At 40.6% G+C, this 21,257-nt stretch overlaps 2 protein-coding genes across 2 annotated transcripts in view; one reads left to right on the top strand and one right to left on the bottom strand.

The window, feature by feature from the left end:
- The window catches only part of PSME3IP1 (proteasome activator subunit 3 interacting protein 1), a 46,174-nt gene extending 35,588 nt beyond the window's left edge, over positions 1-10,586 (top strand). Inside the window, exons 6-7 of the mRNA XM_036748207.1 lie at positions 2,523-2,587; positions 9,814-10,586. Coding sequence (XP_036604102.1) covers positions 2,523-2,587; positions 9,814-10,031 — 283 coding nt within the window. The 3' untranslated portion in view covers positions 10,032-10,586. The remainder of the gene's footprint in view (positions 1-2,522; positions 2,588-9,813) is intronic.
- A 4,411-nt stretch (positions 10,587-14,997) lies between these two features.
- Positions 14,998-21,257, bottom strand: part of CPNE2 (copine 2) — an 89,848-nt gene continuing 83,588 nt past the window's right edge. The window contains exons 15-16 of the mRNA XM_036751015.1: positions 17,800-18,036; positions 14,998-15,621 (exon numbers count right to left, since the gene is read on the bottom strand). Of these exons, the coding sequence (XP_036606910.1) occupies positions 15,514-15,621; positions 17,800-18,036 (345 nt within the window). The 3' untranslated portion in view covers positions 14,998-15,513. The remainder of the gene's footprint in view (positions 15,622-17,799; positions 18,037-21,257) is intronic.

Here is a 21,257-nt window from a genome sequence, read left to right as displayed (position 1 = left end):
CGGACCCGGCTTTGAGCTCTAGGTATCCCTACTTTGCTGATCTGACTTGCCTATAGGCAATGAGTCCATGATCCCAGCCTACCTCTATTCCACAGTTCTTGCCCTGGTCACTTGCCTATAGGGAGAATTGTTACTAGGATAGAATAGATGATCCACTATATATACTTTCTCCTTTGATTGCCCAATCACTACTCAATCTAATGTTTTTAGATTGTGTTTGGAGCAGTTGTGAGACAGCTGTGCTGTACTGCTTCTTTCTACTCTGCCATTTTGACTTGGCTTGAGTGAAGTGTATTTTAACTGCATCCTTAACTTAAAGCTCCTGTTATTGCCAGAATTTCATTTAGTAGGATGCCTTTCTAGTCTCCCAGAATTCACCACAAAGAAGGTATTTGTTTCTATCAGGCATGGGATTGTTTAACCATGGTACTTTTAGAAATGTGGCAGAAGAATCATGTGTAGGGCTGATGAGGACTTAGGAACTTTGAAATACAAATCTGATTATGTGGCTTTTGATTCTCCTTCATTGTTTTCGAAAAGAGGCTATCAGTGACTACTTTATGATGTATTTTATTAAAATATGGCTTAAAAGGGCAACATTTTGTAAATGTTGGTGATGAAATAGAAATTGAAATGTTGGAAAATCATATCTTCAAATCTCAAAATGAAAAAAAAAACAGATTGAATGGACTTTTGTCATAGTGTTAGAAAAATTCCTTATCCATGAGTCAGACTGTATAACTCAAGTAATATAAAAGCAGCCCCTTCTATTTGTGGGTAAAGTCATTGATAAAGTAAAGTTTACAAACCACTCCAATTATATGAACAGTATAAAAGTAAAACTAGTTAGGGAAGAACACAGAAAGCTGACCCTTCAGAGTTGTCAGTTACCTCTTGAGCAATGTTGCTTTTGGGGTCTTCAAGTCAGGTTTCTATTTCTTCCCCTTTTCAGTGTGATTGTCTTATATAGTATAGTGAACAATACTTTTAGTAGGAGTTAATATAAACCTCATCTTTTTCCTAGCAAACGATATATCAATTTCTACCAAGTTATTCACCTAATGATTTTTTTTTTCTGTGAAATGTGGCAGGGATAATTAATGTAAAGTTTATGTATATGCGAGTTAACTACCTTATCTTTTCTTCTTTTTTGTGGTTGAGTTTATTTAAACATTTATAATTTTTTCCAGCTTGTGGCATGCTGAACGTGGTTACTTGTGGGGCTTTTTTGCCATGAAGATGCAGATGCTTAGGAAATACTTAAATGTTGAGAGTTTTTTTAGGTTCATTGCTGATGGTGGGTATAGCATCTGCAGTCAACAAAATAACTCTTTTTCTTACGAAGTCAGGAATGGATACATGACTTATTTTTAGTCATTATGACTGGATCAGTCATTTTTGTCAAATCTTAGAGGAGGCAGTGGGTATAATGAAGAAAGCACAGGTTTGGGAGTCAAAGGATTTGAGTTCAAATCCTCATGTCACTTATTACTTGTGTGATAAAAGTTGCTTCCTCAGCCTCATCTGTGAAATGAGCAGGTTGGACAGGATGCCCTCCAAGATCCTTTCCAGCTTTAAATCTGTGATCCTGGGAAATATATTTATAAAATGTTCCCTGGTGCCTGAAGCTACACTAGAAAAATTAATTAGATTTGATCCCTTTTGTGTTTTAGTGAGTGTACCCTGGTTCTTTATCAACATATAACCTACATTTTCCAATATATCCTTCCCTTCCCCCTTTCTGAAAGAACCATTCTTTTTAACAGTGAATAAAAAGAGAAAAGAAAACAGTTTGGCAAAACTAACTAGCACGTCAGACAAGTCTGCTATTATTTGCAGCATCTTTACATTCCTGGTTCCTCACCTTTGCAAAGAAGGGCGAGAAGTACCTTCCCCTACTTCTTCTTTAGAGTCACTAGGTGGTGACCAGGGATTTTTGGAGTATTTACAGTGGGTTATGGTTCTTACTTTTATACTCAGTACTGTGGGGCAACAGGAGTATTGGTAACATTTCTTCGTAGCCCTCTGGCTTTTTTTTTCCCCAAGAAGCTGCATCTATATGTTTGGAGTTCTTATGACCTTTCCTCTGAGGGTGTGAATGAGGGCATTGGCCTCGTTTTCCAGTGAAGTGACCATCTAGTCAGACAGTGGTTTTTGTAGGATTTATCTGATCCCGTTCATCTGTGAACAGCTGTTCTGTAGGTCTAGATCCTCTGGAAGGTCTACTTTTAAGCACGATCATAATTTTCTCATTGATACCACTTAAAGAATCAGGAATTTGGACAAGGATAAAAGGTATAGAATTGTAGTAGTCCCCCAGCTAGCTCCTTGTTAGTTTTCTGAAGAACCATTTTATTAATAATTATGCAATCCAGAGACTGATTATGCAAATTAAAGGATTCTTCCCTCTCCCTACCCCGAAGCTTCCCCACAATCTATCCAAAGGATTAATAAAGCATTGCTGTCCCAGAAACAGTCACTTTGCATTGACATAACACGAGTCACCATTTTTCTTTTCACAGTTCAGAGGGCAGCAACAATGTGAAAAGGCTGAAGCTTGACACTGAGCAAGATGATCAGAATCAAGGTGTGTAGCATCATAATTATCGTACCTTTACTTATAGTGCATGTGTACTGGAGGGATATACCGGGATGCATAGACTCACTGATGGTTGTATGCCTTACATGCGCTCTTTTTAAGAAATAGTATGATGCTTATAAACAGATCTGTGTGATTTACTGAAGTGTTTTGGTAACCGCCCTACAAAGAAATGTTAGACCATTAGAACAGAGAGATACCAGTTACGGTCTCCCAGTATTGGTTATATAGCCTTAGTGCTGGCATTATTTGCAAAGCATTTTTCTTTCTCTAATAAAAATGCCAAGAATTGTAGTTTCCACTTAGATTATAGCCAGTTGGCAGTAGAATATCCAAGTGCTTCCGAATATTTGGCTTGGTCTGAATTTATAAATTAAAACCTCTGCCTTTAGCATAGGCCCCAGTCATTTTCTTTGGTAAAACTGTAACTTGGCCACCATTTATTCGTTGAAATCTTTTTTTAAGTCACATGTGGTTGTAAGTGAAGGTATGTGCTCTGGTGGTTAAGTTAGGAATTGAAAATTAGTAAGTCATCTCATTCTCTACTTATGGCTCTACCCCAACTCTCTACAGGACTGAGGCACAGAGCTTAAATCCTTGGAGTCATTTATAAACCTAAACAAGTCCTAGCTTTCTTTCTTAGTAGAAATATAGAATCTTTGAGCTGTAAAGGACTTCAAGGGTCATGTTGTTGGTTTAGATCATATCTAAATGATAATCCCTTCTGTAATTTCCCCAATAAGTGGTCTTCTAACTTTTGCTTAAAGATCTCCAGTGATATAGCTCATGCTACTTTTGGATAGCTCTTTTACTTAGTTTTTTCCCTTTTCTGTCAAGCCCCAAAGTGATATAAAATGCTTCAAAAATAATGAATCACCAAAGATGAGTCTCTTACTAGCCATCAGGGAAATACCATATCTGATATTGAGTGAAAACGTGGCTATCCCATAAAGCATTAGTTTGCAGCATGTTGGGATTTCTTGTAGGTGAATCACCTAATGTAATGAGGACCCGTACAACTGCAAAGCTGACAGTATTGCTAAATAGCTCCCCTCGTTATTTTATCTGGTTATATAGCTCCATTAAATGTGACTCATTCGTTGATAATGCTTGCAACTCAGTAGCATAGTGGGTAAAGCACTGAACTGGCCTTAGAGTCAGGAAGACCTGGGTTCAAGTCCTCTCACTGACAGATACTGTCTGTGTGACCATAGGAAAGTCACTTCACCTGTCCTGCCAATTCTGTAACTTGCAAATGAGTTGCCAGTTTGCATCCATGGAGGGAGATTCCGTACTGGGAGTTCCCTGCATTGATGAAATCACAGGTTCAGCCTCATGCACATACACAAATAGAAATAAAATTTTCATGGCTTCTTTGAATTATCCTGGTTTAGCTACAGGCAATAAGTCCATGATTTCAGCCTATCTCTATTCTATTCCTCTGTTCTTGCCCTAGTTTAGGCAATGATATCATACTCTAATAATAACAGTAATTCATATAGCATTCTAACCTGTGTGCTTTCCTCATAACAACCCTGTGAATGAGAGGGCACAGTTATTATCACTCTCATTTGACAGAAGAGAGAACCAAGGCACTGAAAAGTTAAATAACCTTCCCACCATCACCCAGCCACTGAGTGTCACCTGTGCGCAGTGTTGTGCTTATCCCATGCAGCCTCTGTCTACTGAGACAGATACTTTGTGCAGGTGTCCTGGTATGGAGACCCAAAGTCAGAGGACTAGGATTCACAGCCCATTGTGACCTTGGGCGAGTTACTTAACCTTCTAAGTTTTCTGTTTCCTTACCTTTAAAATTAAAAGATTGACCTCTTTCTCTCTGCTGCCCTGGCCACCACCCTGGTTTAGGCCATTAGCACCTCTTGCTTGTGTTATTGCAGTAGCCTTCTAATTGGTCCCCTTGAATCACATCTCTCCTCTCTCGAATCTGTCTTATACATAGCTGCCAGATTCCTGAAGGCACAACTTTGGCCAAGTTATTCCCCTGCCCAGTGAGTTCTAGTGGTTCCTCACTACCTCTAAAATCAAGTACAAACTTCTTCTGTTAGAGCTCTGTATGTATTTTGTGTATGTTTTGTATATACTAATAAGTGTATGTGTTGTCTCCCTTGGAAGAGTGTGAAGTCCTTGTAGAGTAGGGATAGTTTCATTTTTGCCTTTGTATCTCTAATGCCTAACACAGTATTAGGAAACACTGAACACTTTTTTAGCTAGTACTATCTTATCCAATATGATGTAGGGAAATGTGTATCGAATAACAAAGCTTTACAGTTATATTGGCTCAACCACATCCCTTTTCCTATCCTTCAACTCTTCCTAGGGGGCCTGGGAAGGAAACATTCTGTTAGATGTCAATATGTTTTACCAGCCAGAGATCCTCAAAACTGACTTAAGATTGAACCACCATTGTTTGGTTTCTGAGTCTTTTGGAGACAAATCGTTCTAGCAAGACCTTGTCAGCACGAGCAATAGATGGGGCCCTACAGCTGAAGGCAGGCGCTGCTTGTGTGCTGCTGCTCCTTAGTTCGATAGCAGAGCAAGGGAATGCAAAAGTTGGCTCCATCTACTCTCAAGTCACGCATCTGTCTGAATCCCAAGAACACACTCTTATTAGTAATTTTCAGTGTTAATTTGGCTTTACAATGAGTTCCTGCAAATGAGGGAAGCTGGCAAGAGGCATATCCAAATGTGCAAGATCAAAGGGCAGATTTCTTTCTCTTTGGGCTTTGAACTACCTTTCTTTTTTCCTTCTAGCAACCTTCTAGATAATTTAGGAAACTTAATTTCTGTTTTTTTTTCCTTCCATGGCTTTGACACTTTAGTATATATGATACTGTATTTTTGTAGCTGACTACTATTCATTTGGCTCTGACTATGCTGTCTATAGGAAACAAGGGTTTTTCCCTTTTATTTTACAAGTAGAATTTCAAAATTAGGTGGTGTAGTTAATGATATATCCGGAATCTTGTTGGTAGATTAACATATATACTTGTCTTTGTCTGGAAAGTATTCCATGTAGGTGATTCCAGATACCGAAAGGTTGACACTTATTAAGTGTCAAATTCCTTCTCCCTCCACTCACTGCCCCTTTTAAAAAACATTTTAGATTGGAATCTTTATGAAATGTTACATACTTCTATTTTTTATTTTTTATAATCAGTTTCTTTGGCATTTAGAGATCTTTATAACTTGTCCCCTTCCTGCCTTCCAGACTTATTTCGTGTTATTCCCTTCCATGAAATCTTCGGTCCAGCAAAACTGCCCTTCTTTCCGTTCCTCATATACCTCATTCCATTTCCCATTTCTGTGCCTCTGGTAGTCTCCCATGCTTGGCGTGTATTCCTGTCCTTACCTCGACCTCTTAGAACCCCTAGGTTCGTTCAAGATCTATCTCTCATACCATCTTCTGCATGAGGTCTTCACAAGGTCCACCCCATTGCTTCTCCCCCTGACCCCCGACTTTTATCTGTTTTGTATGTATTTTGCGTATTCTATGTTTGTGTATATAGTCCTGCCCGTTAGAATATAAGCTTCTTGGGGGCAAGGATTGTGGCATTTTTGTCTTTCTATGCCTAAAGCCAGGCACGTAGTAAAGCACCTAATGAATGCTTGTTGATTAATTGAATTTGCTGAAGATAATTTAACTTTTTGTTGATGAGTCAGGGTTGTGTGTGTGTGTGTGTGTGTGTGTGTGTGTGTGTGTATACCTGCATATATTTAATTGCTACAGTGTAACTTAGTGATTCACTTGTGTTACTGAGCTATTTGGGCCTACACTGAATGACCTCAGACTGCTGTGCTTTTTGAGTTCTTATGTCCGTTTTTCATAGTTTTCCTGTCTCTTCCCTCACTTTCAGCCGCCACTTCTTACTGATGTCCTTGTGTCTGCTTCTAGATGTTCTGTATTTATCCCTACTGCCCAGCAGCCAGCTCGTTGCTTCTGATCGGCTGTCAGCTAGAACTGAGCCTTAGACTGATATGTAAAGTGAGAGCCTGAAGTAAAAGTACATAAACCTATCTCTATATATAAACTATATAGTATACTACATAGCTTCTAAATAAACTATAGAGTATATACTATGTAGCATCTATATAAAGCCTGTGTAGGCTGTATGACCCTTTTATTTGGCTACTTAGAGGTCTCACTTTTTAAATCTTGGCTTTATTACAGATAGTTGGGGTAGTCAGATAAATGACCTCCAGATGAGTGATGTGTTACTAGATCAGAGTTACAAACTATAGCCCAAGGGTCAAACCTACTAGAATGATTTTTTTATTTTTTTAAATATAATAAAACTATTTTTACATTGTGTTTGAAGATGTGAAAACCTTGACACCTAGTCAGCCTGGATTTGGCTGTAGGGCTGTAGTTTGCTGACTCCTGCCCTAGATAGTAACATTTGTTGAACAGTTTGGTGAGGTAAATGATATTCAAATTGGTGTTTAAATATGCCAGCCCTTGGTTTACAAACCACTTAAGTTCCATCAAAGATATGTTCTTTTGTTTTAGATTTTAGAACTGGAAGGGACCTTAGAGGTCACTGCATCCAACAACTCACACATTTTACTGTTGAAGAAACTATACCTCAGAGAAGTTAATTGACTTGCCCAGGTCACACAGGTAGTAAGTGGCAGAGGCAGGATTTGAACCCAGGTCTTCTGAATCCAAATCCAGAGTTTATTTGAGTTTGGGTCTTTCAGTTAAAATTATGCTAACTGCAACATCCTGTTTCCTTTTCAGTCTTTCAGTGTACATCATGGCTTTCCTTTCTTGGGCAGGCAGTGTAGCTTCTAGGAGACTAGAAGGGAAGGTTGGGAAAATCCAATGAATTCTAGTCTGTCTTATGTCAAGTCAGGTCAGTAGGCACTTGTAAGCACTTTCCGTTGTCCGGGCACTGTGCTAAGTTCTGGGGATACAAAAAGAAAGACAAAATGGTTCCTGCTCTCAAGGAGCTCACAGTCTTAACAGGAGAGACATCATGCAAACAACTATATATGCAGAACAAATTAGAGATAATCTTGGGTAAGACACTACTAACATTAAGGATAGAGAGATAAGGAGAGAGAGAACTCCAGGCATAGGGGACAGCCAGGGAAAATGTACAGTCAGATGGGGTGTCTTATATGAAGGACAGCAAGGAAGCCTGAATCACTGAATCATAGAGTATGTGTAGGGGAATAAATATTTTTTAAAAACCTGGAAAGGTAGGAGAGGGCCAGGCTGTGAAGGGCTTTAAAAGTCAAACAGAGGATTTTATGTTTGGAGTTTATTGAGTAGGAGGGTGACATAGTCAGGCCTGCTTTTTAGAAACATTAACTTGACAGCTGAATGGAGGTTGGAGTGGGGAGAGACCTGAGACAAGAAGACCAACCAGAAGATTATTGCAATAGTCCACGTGTGAAGTGATGAGGATTTGGACCTCATCACTAATGTGTCAGAGTCAGAGCAGAGAAGGGGCCAAACACAAGCGATGTTATGAAGGTGGAATCAAAGGCCTTGCCAACAGATCGAATATGGAGATAAGAGAGAGCAGTTTTGTGTTATGAGCTTATGAGTAGGGGTTGTCCTATACATTAATTACAGAAGTTAGGAATAGAGGATGGCTTGGGGGCAAGATTATTAGTTGAGTTTGAGGTGTCCATAGGACATCCAAGTTGAGGAGTCCAGTAAGCAGTTGGAAATGTGAGACTAGAGATCAAGAGAAAGGTTAGAACTAGATAAATAGGTCTAATCATCATTTCCATAGAGGTTAGTTGGCTTAACTTGGGTGAAGATGCAGCAAAGGATACTAAAAAAGACCTGTCAGATCAGCTAGAAAGAGAATACAGAGAAAGCAGTGTAATGAGAACCTACAGCAAAAAGGAAAGGATAGTAAACAGTGTGAAAAGATTCAGAGAAGTCAAGAAGGATGAGGTTTGAGAAAAGGCCGTTAGATTTGGTGATTAGGACATGTGTCTGTAACATGCTAGCTCTCTTTGGAAAGTCATTGAATCTCTGCCTCGTTTTCCTCAGTAAAAGAAAGTTAATGCCATCTGTCTCCTTACTTCCCAGTTCCTCCTTGGAGAAACTAAAGGTGTTTGTCCATCTATCGATTTTTTTCAATTAATGAGCATTTTTTTCTCTCCTGCCTCACTGCCCACTGGAAAAAGAAAAACAAAACTCTTGCAAATAAAAATGCATGGTCAAGCAAAACCAATTCCCATATTGGCCATGTCCAACAATGTGTGTTTCATTCTGCTTATTTAGACCATCACTTCTCTGTCAGGAAGCTGGCAACAAGCCTCATCACTGGTCCTCTGTAATCGTGGACAGCCATTGCATTGATCAGAGTTCTTAAGGCTTTCAAAGTTCTTTTTTTTTTTTAATAGTATTGTTGTAGTATATTTTGTTCTCCTAGTTCTGATCACTTCACCTTACATCAATTCATATGAATCTTTCCAGGTCTTTCTGATACCATCCCCTTCATCATTTCTTACAGGACAATAATACTCTACTACATACATGTACATTCGTTACATTTCTCAATCATGGGTGCTCACCTTAATTTCTAATGCTTTGCCACTATAATAAAGAATACTATGTTAATGACCTTGGCCAAGAGAATTATTTAAATGATAGCTACATAGGTTAATATTTATGGGGCAGATTAATGTGTTGAGCATTTGCAGTTGTTAGAATTGCATACAAAGTCACTTCACCTGTGAGCCCCAGTTTCTTCATCTGCAAAATGCAGTTAAAAACACCCATGCCACATACCTCACTGGGTTGTTGTTTTTGACTGTTTTGTAAACCTTAAAGTGCTGTGTCATATGGGAGTTGTTTATCATTAGTAATAATGATGATTGATAATATAGTCACAATAAGAAAAAAGCTGTGTCCCTAATCTGAGCTTTTCAGCTTCACCATTAATTTTTTTCTAAGATTTGAGTAAATCTCTTAATCTCTGTTTCACTTGAGCTATCTTTAAGTCAGTTCAATGCAGTAAGCATTATGAAGCACCTGCCCGGTACTGTGGTATATGTTGGGAGATAGGACAGAACATAATCCTTGTCTCTGCTTACCTCAAAGAGGCTTTGAATGAAGGTGGATGAGCTCAGGGGTATGAATTTGTTTCTTTACAAAAATGCTGTACCAAGTAGAGCATCATCACTTTAAAAAATGAAATAACAGTCTCTAAATGCCTTTCTTTCCACAGACACTCCAACATGTGTGCCACTTGGAAGCGGTTCCTTGAGTGGTTCTACTATTCACTGCCCTTCTGCTGCTGTCTGCATTGGGATCCTTCCAGGCCTAGGGGCCTACTCTGGAAGTAGTGACTCTGAGTCCAGCTCAGACAGTGAAGGCACCATTAACTCTACTGGAAAGATTGTGTCATCGGTTTTCCGAACCAACACTTTCCTCGAAGCTCCATAATTCCTTCTGCCCATGATTCCATTGCAGGAGGCTCCTCCCCCATGGGGTGGTCTGGACACTTCATTTTGCCCTTGGGCATTACCTTCCTTAAAAACTCCTTTGCCTGCTTCCTGTGCACACAGCTACATCTTTAACCTAGTCTAAGAATATGCTAGAATCCTAGCTATGGGAGCTAGATGTTTTGTTTTTGTTTCCCACTCTTGGTACAGGAGACTGTACCTGTTGTGCTGTCTTTTCACTCTCCTCAGCTGGGTAAGGGGCAGGGCAAGTGAGAAACCTGCTGAAAGCATCTCCTTGAACAGAAGACATCTGCTGGTTTGCAGAGGGTTTGGTTATTTTTTCCCTCCCCAGCAGAACTAAGGCAAAGACAGTTATTGAACAGCTATTCTTTGAATATTCTGTTAAGGCCAATTTTATAGTATCATTTTGTTACACTGCATTTTGGAGTGTTCAGAGGAAGAGAACTGATCCAGGTGATGAAATGGAGCACTCTCCTGACACTAACCAGTTCCTGATGTCGTGTAACTAAATAAAGATTCTAAATTCATATGTGTAGTGGGTGGCTCTTATCACTCATTTATTGTTCATTCTCAAGCTCTTCCTTATACTTGGCTATTCCTTCTATCTCCCCTCTTCTCCCTCCTCCCAAACCTCAGACAAAGTACCCAATTGACTAGTGAGATCAGTGCCGTCTCATATGAAGGCTGCTGTCTAAAAGTAGTTCAGAGTTGAGGTGCGCTTGAATCTTTTTGTCTAGCACAGTAATAGAAAGGATTTAGTGGGAATATAGAACTTTTTTCTTCTAATAATCATTTATTAAGCACCTACTGTGTGCTAGGTACTGTCTGTGCTAAGTACTGGGGATTGATCGATAGAACTTCTTTAATTGTACCCATTAATAAAAGCTGCCCGTAGTCCTGTTGAAAAAGTAGCTTATTTGAAGGATCTCATAGAATCCAACAAACCCTAAAAGGCTAAACACAAGTGATACACATGCTTAAAAGTGTCTGAACAAATGGTACATGACTCAATTGAAGCTGTTCCCTTGATGTGAGATATAGTTTTGGCTTTCAACTGTTGAAGATATTTTTAGTGTGTATACTCCTAAGTATCAGCCCTAACCCTTCCCTGTACTGATGCCTAGTATTTCACCGTCTACATTAACTACTGATGCTTTACTCCCTTTCCTATCAGAAAATCTCAGGGGCTGCAGTGGATACTTACTCTGGTTGTGGAAGCCCTGAGGGTGGAGGGGTAGGCATAGTGTTAAGAAATCTGAACCATTGCTTTAGTCTCTGTGTCAATCATTTCTCCTTTAGGTGTCAGACTGAGATACACACACACACACACACCTCTATAATATACTGACATTTCAGTGTTGACAAGTCAAGAAGTTATCCAGTTCTTCTGTGGGTAGAGGGACCCCCTCAACCAATTTTTCCCCTCTCCATACAATGGCACTTGATTTACATTGGCAGATGGCAACTCCTCTTCATTGATAAGTTGGCTTCTTGTAAATTCCTTCTCTTTCCTTCTACAGAGCTGCTGTGTGCTAATTGTACCTTGGCTGTCAGCACAGGCGGGGCTGCCCTGTCTAACAAACAGCTATTTAGGTAAGACGGTGTGTAGGCACCTTCTGCTTTGTTTGTTTCATTGTTCTTACGGTAGTGCTGTCATGATTACAGCATGTACACCCATCGAGCCTTGGAACTGTCACAAGCCACGTTAGAGAATGAGAGTTACTATCTAGTTTGATCTTTAAGATACCTTGCCATACCTAGAATTTGCTTTTAATATTAGAAGGAGCTTAGAGATGAATGCAGTTGCTAAAAACAATACATACAGTAATTTGAATGTGTGCTCAGTAAACATTTGGAAGAACAAAATCTTCTGTATTATTTATCTTTGTTGGTGAAGGAAACAAGTGTAGAGAGAATAGCTCTTCTTGCTGCTGTTTTTGTTCTTACTATGTTTTATATTTTTCCCTTGCACCCATTAAGCGTGTCCTTGGCCTTGGACCAAAACACAATATTTGTAGTAACAACTAATAGCAAAGTGAGGGTCTGATGATTGGCTAATAGCTTAAGCAGCCTTGACAAGTGTCCAGTTTATATCTTGTGGTTTTGATTCAAAGATGAATGGGGGCGGGTGTGGGGAGGGCAAAGGGGAAGCCTTTTAAATCTAAAGAATAGTTTTGTGAAACAGTCAGCAAATACAGTTCATGTTCAAATCCAATTCAGCTGGTTAATTAGAGATGAAAAGCCTGGTTAATAAATTTAAAACACATGTATCTCAAAGACTTGTCTTCTGAAGAATTTTAGTGTGAGGCTCATACCCATGTGGGAAAGAAATACTACAGAGAAGTTGTTAATCCCACCACTGCCATTACATGTAAGGAAATGAGGAACTTGGAGCTGGGAATTCCACCTCAACCCCACTCCTCAAAGACTGAGCTTAACAGGGGAAATTAAGTACTTAATTCAGAGGTTGAACAAATCCTCAGATCAGCTCTCATACCAGCCTGTGGATCTTTTCTAGTAGGAAGCCATCATAGTTTTATATCCCACCAGACATTAAAGAATTGCTATTAGAAAATGGCAAAGGGCAAAATCGACCAGCTTATTCTACTTCCTTGTCTTCTGAGCTAAATGTTAATTAGTTTGGGACACGCAGTTCTTTGGCTCCAGTGTTGTAGCTGTGGGTATGTGGCTCAGCTGTTGCCTTAAACCCCTCTGGAAAAACAAAAATGAAAGCTTGCTGGCTCTGCATAGTCATTTGGACTTGGGTATTTCTTGATTTCCTTCTGTACCCAGCCCACTTAGCTGTGAGGGCAGCATGGAATTGGAGCTCTGCTTGGTGGGAGGCAGGAAATTTAGCCCTCTGTCTGCATTCACAGGTTATATGCAACAAGCTAGTTGCGCATTTGTGCTGTAGTACCACTGGCCAAAGCTGGCACTTTGTTTCTTCCTTACCTGTGTAGCAGCAGTTTGGGGGCAAGGGTTGGGAGTGTTGGAATTACAATAACAGGTAAAATATAATGGCCCCATTAATTGCCTGTCAGCCTGAAAAGAGTCTGACAAAGAAATGGAGTGGTATTTTCTCCCACTTAAATCTGAATCTTTCCCACAACTAAAGAATCACAGAATTCCAGAATTGGAAGAGACTTTGGAGATGCTCTAATTCAGTCCTGACTGATATGTGAATTTTTGTAGCATTCATTTATAGAGAAGAGAACATGGTATAGTGGAAAGAGGGTTGACACTTGAGTTCAGATTCTGCCCTTTTGTTTTTTGCTTCACTGACTTTATGTTTATATCAAGTATTTGACTGTGTTTTATAGAAGAAAATACACATAGCTCCCAACTCCAGAAAGCATAATTGCAGTACAAATAGCTTATTTACAAGAATGATCCCTCTACAGCACACATTTAGCAGGAACAGCAGGCCTGGAGATCCGGGGGTGGCCCTGTGAGTTGTAGTCAAGGCTAGCAGGGCATTGTTACTGTTTTGTCTGTGTGACCACTGGCAAGTCTCTTCACTTCTCTCAGCTTCAGTTTCCTTATGAGTAACATGAACATGATCTGAACTAGGCATACCTTAGGGGAGTCAATGTGAAGGAGATTCAGATGTATCTGTGGGAGTGTCTGCCAGCCACTTGGTAAGTTTTAAGATGCTCTACAATTGTCATATATTTTTAAAAATTCAGCAAATGTTGACAGGTGGTTTCCAATGAGGAGTGCTATGCCCTTGGTACATATTTGAAGAGTGTGTGCCTCTATAGTTGATAATATACAGAACCTACAGAAGGAAAATTCACAACTTCAACACTATAATTTGAAAATACTTCCTTATATAATGGTAAAATTTGCTTCCCTGTAGAACATTTCCCTATTGCTCCTAATTTTGTCCTTTGTAAAATATAATCACATACCCTTGAAGTATATACCAGGACACAGCCTCTATCCCTCATCAGAAAGCATTGGTTGGAAAAAGTATCTTCACCGATAGCACCAAAGCCCCATCTTGTCATGTCTTCTAGCTCATCTTCCAGTCTGTTGTCCATAAGCAATAAGTTGGCTAACTTAGAGCTATGAATGCAGATTCCCCAGCTGTCTGGATGGTGTTTTTGTTTTAGGGCTGTGGTTTGGCCTCCTAAATTGTTTGGAGCTTCACTGGGCTCTGCCAGGCCTTGATGGCCATAAGCAGGAAGTACCAACTGCAGGAAGCACCTGCAGTGAGAAAGTTATGATCTATTTTCTGGGTCAGGTCATTCCCCCCCCCAATAGCTTGCATAATCATTAAGTAAATGGTAAACAGCCTGTTACACACATATTTCCATTAACAATCTTAAGGTAAGTCTGATCGTCAAACAAATAGCCCAATTCTAGAGATGAGTTCCACTCTGCGACTGTCCTGCCTCACTTGCTAAGGTTCTATCCTTCCAAAGGGGCACCTCTTCCTCAGCAGGGCAACCCCTAGTTATCTCTTCTAAGTACCCTCTTTGAATGCTCAAGATGAGACACCATGTAGTAGATGGTGGGTTTTAAGGGTAAAAATCAGCATTAGCCTTGGGAAAGAGTTATGGAAGCAAAAGGTTTGTTTTGTAGGATGGAGACACTATAAACGCTAGGGTGGATGTGGTATTCCTCAGATTCTTCAGCAGGCTGCCAGACCCCTCTACTCCAGAGCCAGCCTCAGAATGACTTAGGCACTTGCAGGTAGGAGCTTCTTTTACTATTTACTATCAGGTGGGTGTTGAAATGACACTCCTGGAGCTGAGTGTGGTCCATTTCCCAATCTGAGCCATTTGAGGATATTCCTCAAACAGAAATTATGACAGACCCTGTACAAACCAGAGTGAGGAGGTTTTAGGCTAGGGCCTGTATACAGCAAAACAGACTACACTGGAACTTTGGCTTCTCAGATATTTAACCCCCCAGCCTCTGTCCAAGGAAAGCAGCTTTCATGGGAATGTCAGAGTTTCTTTATTAACCTGCGTATAACAAATAGAACATGTACACAGTATAAAAATGAACAGAGCATGAGAGGTATAGGCTTAACACAAATACATAACAGATACACCTTTTTTTTTATCACATAGATTGTTGCTTGGAAAAAAAACAGTTCTGATTGTAAAAATTTATTCTTTTATAATTATTCCACTAAAATTATACAAAGTACATTCAATACTTGAAAATGATGGTAGGGAGCAGAAAGGAGTGGCCCTGTGTGGCATGGTAGGGTTGGCATCATCAGGGTTGGCAAATTTGACAAAGGAAACCCAACTGTGTTTTGGGAGAGAGTGGGAGAGTGTCCAGTTGTAAAAAAAAAATGAAAAGGCCGATTTGTTTTTAAGCAAAACAAAACAAAAACAAAAACCAGCAGTGAGGAAGCCTGGTGCACGTGCACTTTCCTTGGGGACTGTGATGAGGTTTAGCTGACATGCTGATGCCCGTCTGAGGGGAAAGGAGGCTGCCGGAGGCTACGCAGGCTCAAAGCTGCTAGGCGGCAGGTTTTTATGTTTGAAATACTGCACGACTTGCTGGGGCAGCTCTGCCAGCACAGCTTTAGCCAAGGTTTCTTTCGGTGCCTGGGGGATAGTAGGAGAAAAAAGGCAGGATTAGTGACTTATTGGGTGGATTGTTTTACAACACAGGAGTGTCATGAAATGATGACACAATGTAAACAGAAAGGACAACAGAAAACAAGTCTAAATGCTGCACAATTATAACCAAGTATAGCCCTAAAAAATAAATATGAGAATGTTCCTTCTTGCTTTGTAGAAGTGGGGGACTACGGGTGTGGAAATCTACCTACATGTCAGACTTGGTTGATATGTGGATTAGTTTTGCTGAATTGTTTTTTCTTCTCTGTTATAGGGATGACTGAGAAGGGAGGTATGGGGAAGGATATACTGGGGAATAAAGGTGATGTAAAAACTAAAGATATCAATAAAAATGAAACAAAATAATGTTTACTTCTTGCCTGTACTCTTATTCCTTTCCTTCCCACCTCTAGCGTCTTGGAGGAATCCTGCTGGTCTCCTACCACTCTCTCCTCCCTGACCACTCTAAATCTTCTAAGGAGTTCCCCCAGCCATTGGGCACAACAAAAGACAAGAGGACCTGGGAGGAAGGAAGGGAAAGGTCTATACTTTGGCAAGTAAGTTTTCTAGGAGAGCTAAAGGAAGAGAAAGGGAAGCTTGGCTTGGTGCTCAATCTCTCACATAAGGCCATCTATAGATAAATACTTATAAAAGTATAAGTGACCTAAAATAACACAAGCATTCAAGGCCTATTCACTGAATGGGAGGTTGAGAGAACAGCAGGGAGCAGAGCAGGTTTCATTTTTGACCTTCCTCCTTGGGTCTCGGGCCTGCAAAGTCCTTTTCTGTGGGAAACAGACCTTTGCCACTGTTATAGGCAGGGGCCTAAACACAAACCTCAGCTCCAGTGAGATCCCACTTCCTGTTTGACAGGGATCCCAAGGTCGTCTACTGCTATCATACACATGAGTATCACCTGAAAACCCAGTGCCAGGATGACAGGTGGCACCAGTTCTTCCAGCAAGTGGCTTCTCAGAACAAAGTAAAAGGCCATCATTATCTTAGAGGAGCCTCAGAGGTCATCACCCAAATGTGGAACTATAATCCATCTCTTAGATCTACAGTATCCACAGGGAGAAAGCACTGCGTGTCCCTTCCCTCATAACTATCCAGATTCTACCCATCCTTCAAGGCCCATCTCCAGGCAGTCTTCACACCATGTTAGTCAATTCCTTTTTCTGATTCCTTTTGTACTTGTTGTTTAGACCACATAATTAATACTTTTATCATTTATCAGTCATGAATGCTCTCCCTCCTATCATATATAAACTTATCTATAACATCTATTCTTTTCCTTTCCCCAGGAAAATGTATACTTCTTGAGGAGTGGGACTTTTTCATTTTATCTTTGCAAACTCTGTGCATAACATAGTACCCTGCACACAGTAGGTGCTTAAAAATGCTTGTGTTGTCGTATGTATCATCTGATTGTTTCACAAGGTTATGCATTAGTTCCTACAGTTGAGACTAAGCTGTCTGTGAAACCTTGGGCAAATAAATTACTCTGCCTCTCTTGGCCTCAGTTTTCTCCTGTATAAATTGAAGGAGTTGAACTAAACGGTCTTTAAGGTTCTGTGTGAGTTCTAGAGCTAATGGTTCTATGACTGATGGCGTATTGTAATCAGTAAGAAGAGCATTATTTACTGAAGGTCAGAGAGTCCTGGGTCCCAGCCCCAGCTTAGCCATTGATTAGCAATATGATTTGAACCCAGTCCCTTTGCTTCTGTGAGCCTCCGTTTCCCCATCTATATGATGAGGTTAGTTTAGATGGACACTTAGGACTATTCCAGGTGTGACATTCTGTAACTGGACCAAACAGAGCAGGAGGGGACCCTAGTCTAGTATGACAATAGTTAAAATTACATATACTTTAAGGTTCACATATATTATCTCATTTGATGCTCATCGTTATGCTGTGAGTTGGGTGATACATTATTTTCCAGGTGAAGAACCTTGGACTGAGAGGAGTTAAGTGACTTGCCCAGGGTCACATACCTAGGAAGTATTTGAGAAGGGATTTGAACCCAGCTCTTCCTGACTTTACGCCCACTATTCTGTTTTGTAGACAATCCCAACATTGATGTTTGAATCTTATTTTCTATACATGTATTTTTTGCCTTGGTGACCCTCTTCCTTCCCAGATTACCCCCGCTCAAGGCTCACATTGCGGAATTCCCGAAAGGGCACAAACTGAACAATGTCCCGGGCTGCCTCCTCACCAGTGTGGGAACGCAGAGCACGAGTATCACCATCCAGGAACTCCATGGCGGCAAAGTCAGCATTGCCTACACCCACAATAATGATGGACATGGGCAGCTTGGAAGCCTGTACCACTGCATGACGGGTCTCATCCATATCGCTGATAACTCCATCAGTGATGATGAGGAGGATGAAATATTGCTGCAAGGAAGATGGGTCAAGGAATGAGGTGACAGTTAATTGTTCCCAGTTTGCCCCTTCTCAAAATCTGGAGTTGGCAGTATTTTCATGACTTTTGCAGTTGCTTGGGAATATGATCCAATCCCCCCCACAGCCAAACCTATTCCCACCTCTTGCTTTTGTTCATTGCAGGTGGAATGACTGTCCATTACCTCCTTGGAATGCCCTTTTTTCCCTTCTGCTGAGCTAAGTGCTACTTATCACTCAAGGTCCACTGACTATTCTGGAGTATGCAATTATTTTTTCTTACTTTCCATAGCACCTATACCATGAGCCCCAGAGTTTAACACTCTTTCAAGGAAGGCCCTTGAAGCAGCAGCAGCCTGGCTTTGTGATGGCAAGACCTGTTGCTGTGGAGAAGGTACCCATAATTCCTGCTGCCCCCAGGCTCAGAAAAGGACTGAATGGGGTAGTTCCCTCTCTCAGTTCCTTCCTGAGCTTAAGCTACCACTTCTTTGCCACTTTCTCTTCAAATCTAAATGAATAATGTCTTGCTTACAGTGCATTATGCAAAGCACTTCATTATATGTAGGGTCTTACTTGATTCCTATGAGGTAAGTAGCACACCTATAAATTATTATTCCTTTTTTATAGCTAGGGTTTTAGGGGGAAATGACTTGCCCAAGGTTACACAGCCAATTGGGACCTATAGGATACCTATAATGGACAAGGCTGGGTCTGAAAGGAGAAGAGACGGAACTAGGCCTTGGTTTCCCAATCTGTAAAATGGGGGTTGGGCTAGATGACCCCCAAGGTTCTAGCCTAGATTTCTCCTTTAGTCCTTTTCTTTCAGGGCTCCTTATCTTTAAAAGGCTAATTCACTGTGTTTGCTTCACATTTGCCTGTAACGGGATGATGAGGTTTTAGGCAAAGAAAGCAGCTTCTTTAACTAAGGAGCTGTTTGGCAGAGACAAGGAGGACCATTTTCACTGTCCTGGGAATGAAGGATTGTGGATCTAGAGCTAGAAGGAACTTCTGAAGGATCATGGAATCTGAAGTCCTAAGAAGGGGGGTGATTTGCCCAAAGTCAAACAAGTAGAAGGACCAAGATTCGAACCCAGGTCTTCTGACTATAAAGTCATTGCTCTTTTCACTACACCACATTGGTTTTCAGCTCCGGGAAGCTGGGCCACGGACAATGAGGACCAGTCCTTCCCAGGCAAAGACAGGTCTCACAAATTCAGTCAACGCTGGTCCATTTAGAATGGTCAAACTAAGAACCTTACTATTGCTGTTAAGAGAGTCACCAACTCCATTAACTTCTGTTCAGCAAACATCTGTTAAGCACATATGTGTAAAATATTGTGCTAGGTGCAATACAGTTTGGATGAGATGTAGGTTCTGCCCCCAGGGGTTCTTACAAGTCTAGTACAGTCTAGGCACAGGGGCAGGGGCGGAACATTAAAGGAGGTGTACATACAAAGCACAAATTGTATATGCATATAATTGTGATATTTTAGGGCAAAGGGCAGAATCATTGTCATGGAGGTTACTGAGTCAGCAGGTTCTGCTCTCAAAAATTATACCACATTCTTCCTTGCTGCTATCAGTAAGATGTATAACATGGAAAGTGACATAAAATCACAATTGCGGTTAGAATTTGCTTAATTGTTTTTAGGGAACACACTTAAAAGGCTTTCTAAATACTAGCTATTATCATTCATCTCTCTGAACATCAGTTTCTTAATTTATGAAATAGGGATAGTATTTGTACCACTTCATAGGGTTGTTGTGAGGATCAAAATTTTAAAATATATGTAAAGTGCTAATAAATGAGTTATGATGATCTTTTAGGTGACTATTGTGTACCAAGCACTATGCAAGATCCAGAGATACAAAGACAAAAAAAAAGAGGGGTGACAAAATGCACACAAATAGGTCCATACAAATAAATTCAAAGTAATGGGGAAGGGGAGGACACTAGCAGCTGGGAGAGATTAAGGCTAGGCTTCTGGCAAAAAAGGTGATACTTGAGCAAAGTTTTGAAGGAAACAAAGGCTGCTAAAAGTGAGAGATGAGGAGGGGAGTTGCAGGTATCGGGGTGTGGGGACAGTAATTACAATGTGTGAGGAAGAGCAGAAAGGCCAGTTTGACTGGACAACAGAGTTTGGATGAAATAAAACCTTCCTCCCACTTAGGTGGCTGGTCTTGTGTGCACCAGAAAGGTCATAGGACCTTTGTGATCCTATAAGATTGCACGAAGATACCCCTCTCCTTCTTCAAAATGATAACAAACCCTGCTTAACAAAAGGAATGTGAACACAATTATTCTGAGCGTTGTATTTGCAGTAGCAGGGAATGGGCAAAACAGCTGTTTAAGAGAAAAGGGGAAGACTGCCTCAGATTTACAAAACCCAGAATCAGGGGATCCTCAGCCTCTAGGTAGGGCAAACTAGGTGGGGCAGTGGATAGAGTGCTGGGTCTGGAGTCAGGAAGATTCATCTTACTAGCTTTGTGACCCTGGGCAAGTCACTTAATCCTATTTGCCTCAGTTTCCTCATCTGTAGAAGGAAATGGCAAACCACTTTGCCATTTGTCTTTGCCAAGAAAACCTCAAATGAGGTCACATGACTGAAACAACTGAATATAACAACAGCCTTTAGGTATTTTCTCTCACTGGGTCTAAGCAGAATCATCATAGAGCTATTTGAATTTCTCTGCATGCATACCATACTTCACGGATGTTCTCTTAGCAGCTGCAGCTAGTAAGGATAGCTTCTCCTAGGCAGCTGCAGAGCTGAATCTGGCCTGGCTCCAGTCAGCTATTTAAGCATCTAGCAGGGGGATGAAGGGTTGTAGCTGCTGAAGACTGATAATGGGAGAGCCCATAAACCCAGGGTTTCAGTTGACTCCAATTTGAGGTCATAATTTTTTACTCTTGCAAAAGTAGTGGAATAGATTTCATTTCTATTAATTCTTTTGACCAAGGAGGAAATAAATAAAATAATAAAACATAGTTTATCTCCCTCCCAACTTTCCTATTGTTGTTGAGGGCACCACCATTTTTGACTCTTCTCTCTCCACATTTCAAATCTGTTGCCATTTTTTTTACCTTCACAATATTTTTCCTATAGAGAACTTCCTCTCCACTCACACAGCCAGCATTCTCAGAGGCTCTCTGCACTTCTCACCTGGACTACTACAATAGTCTTCTAATTGGTCTCCCCACCTTTCAAGCGTCC

This window comes from Trichosurus vulpecula, chromosome 3 (genome assembly GCF_011100635.1).
Source record: "Trichosurus vulpecula isolate mTriVul1 chromosome 3, mTriVul1.pri, whole genome shotgun sequence".
Taxonomy (NCBI): Eukaryota; Metazoa; Chordata; class Mammalia; order Diprotodontia; family Phalangeridae; genus Trichosurus; species Trichosurus vulpecula.
Note: the sequence above shows the minus strand (reverse complement) of the source record. Positions and strands in the feature narration are given on the sequence as shown.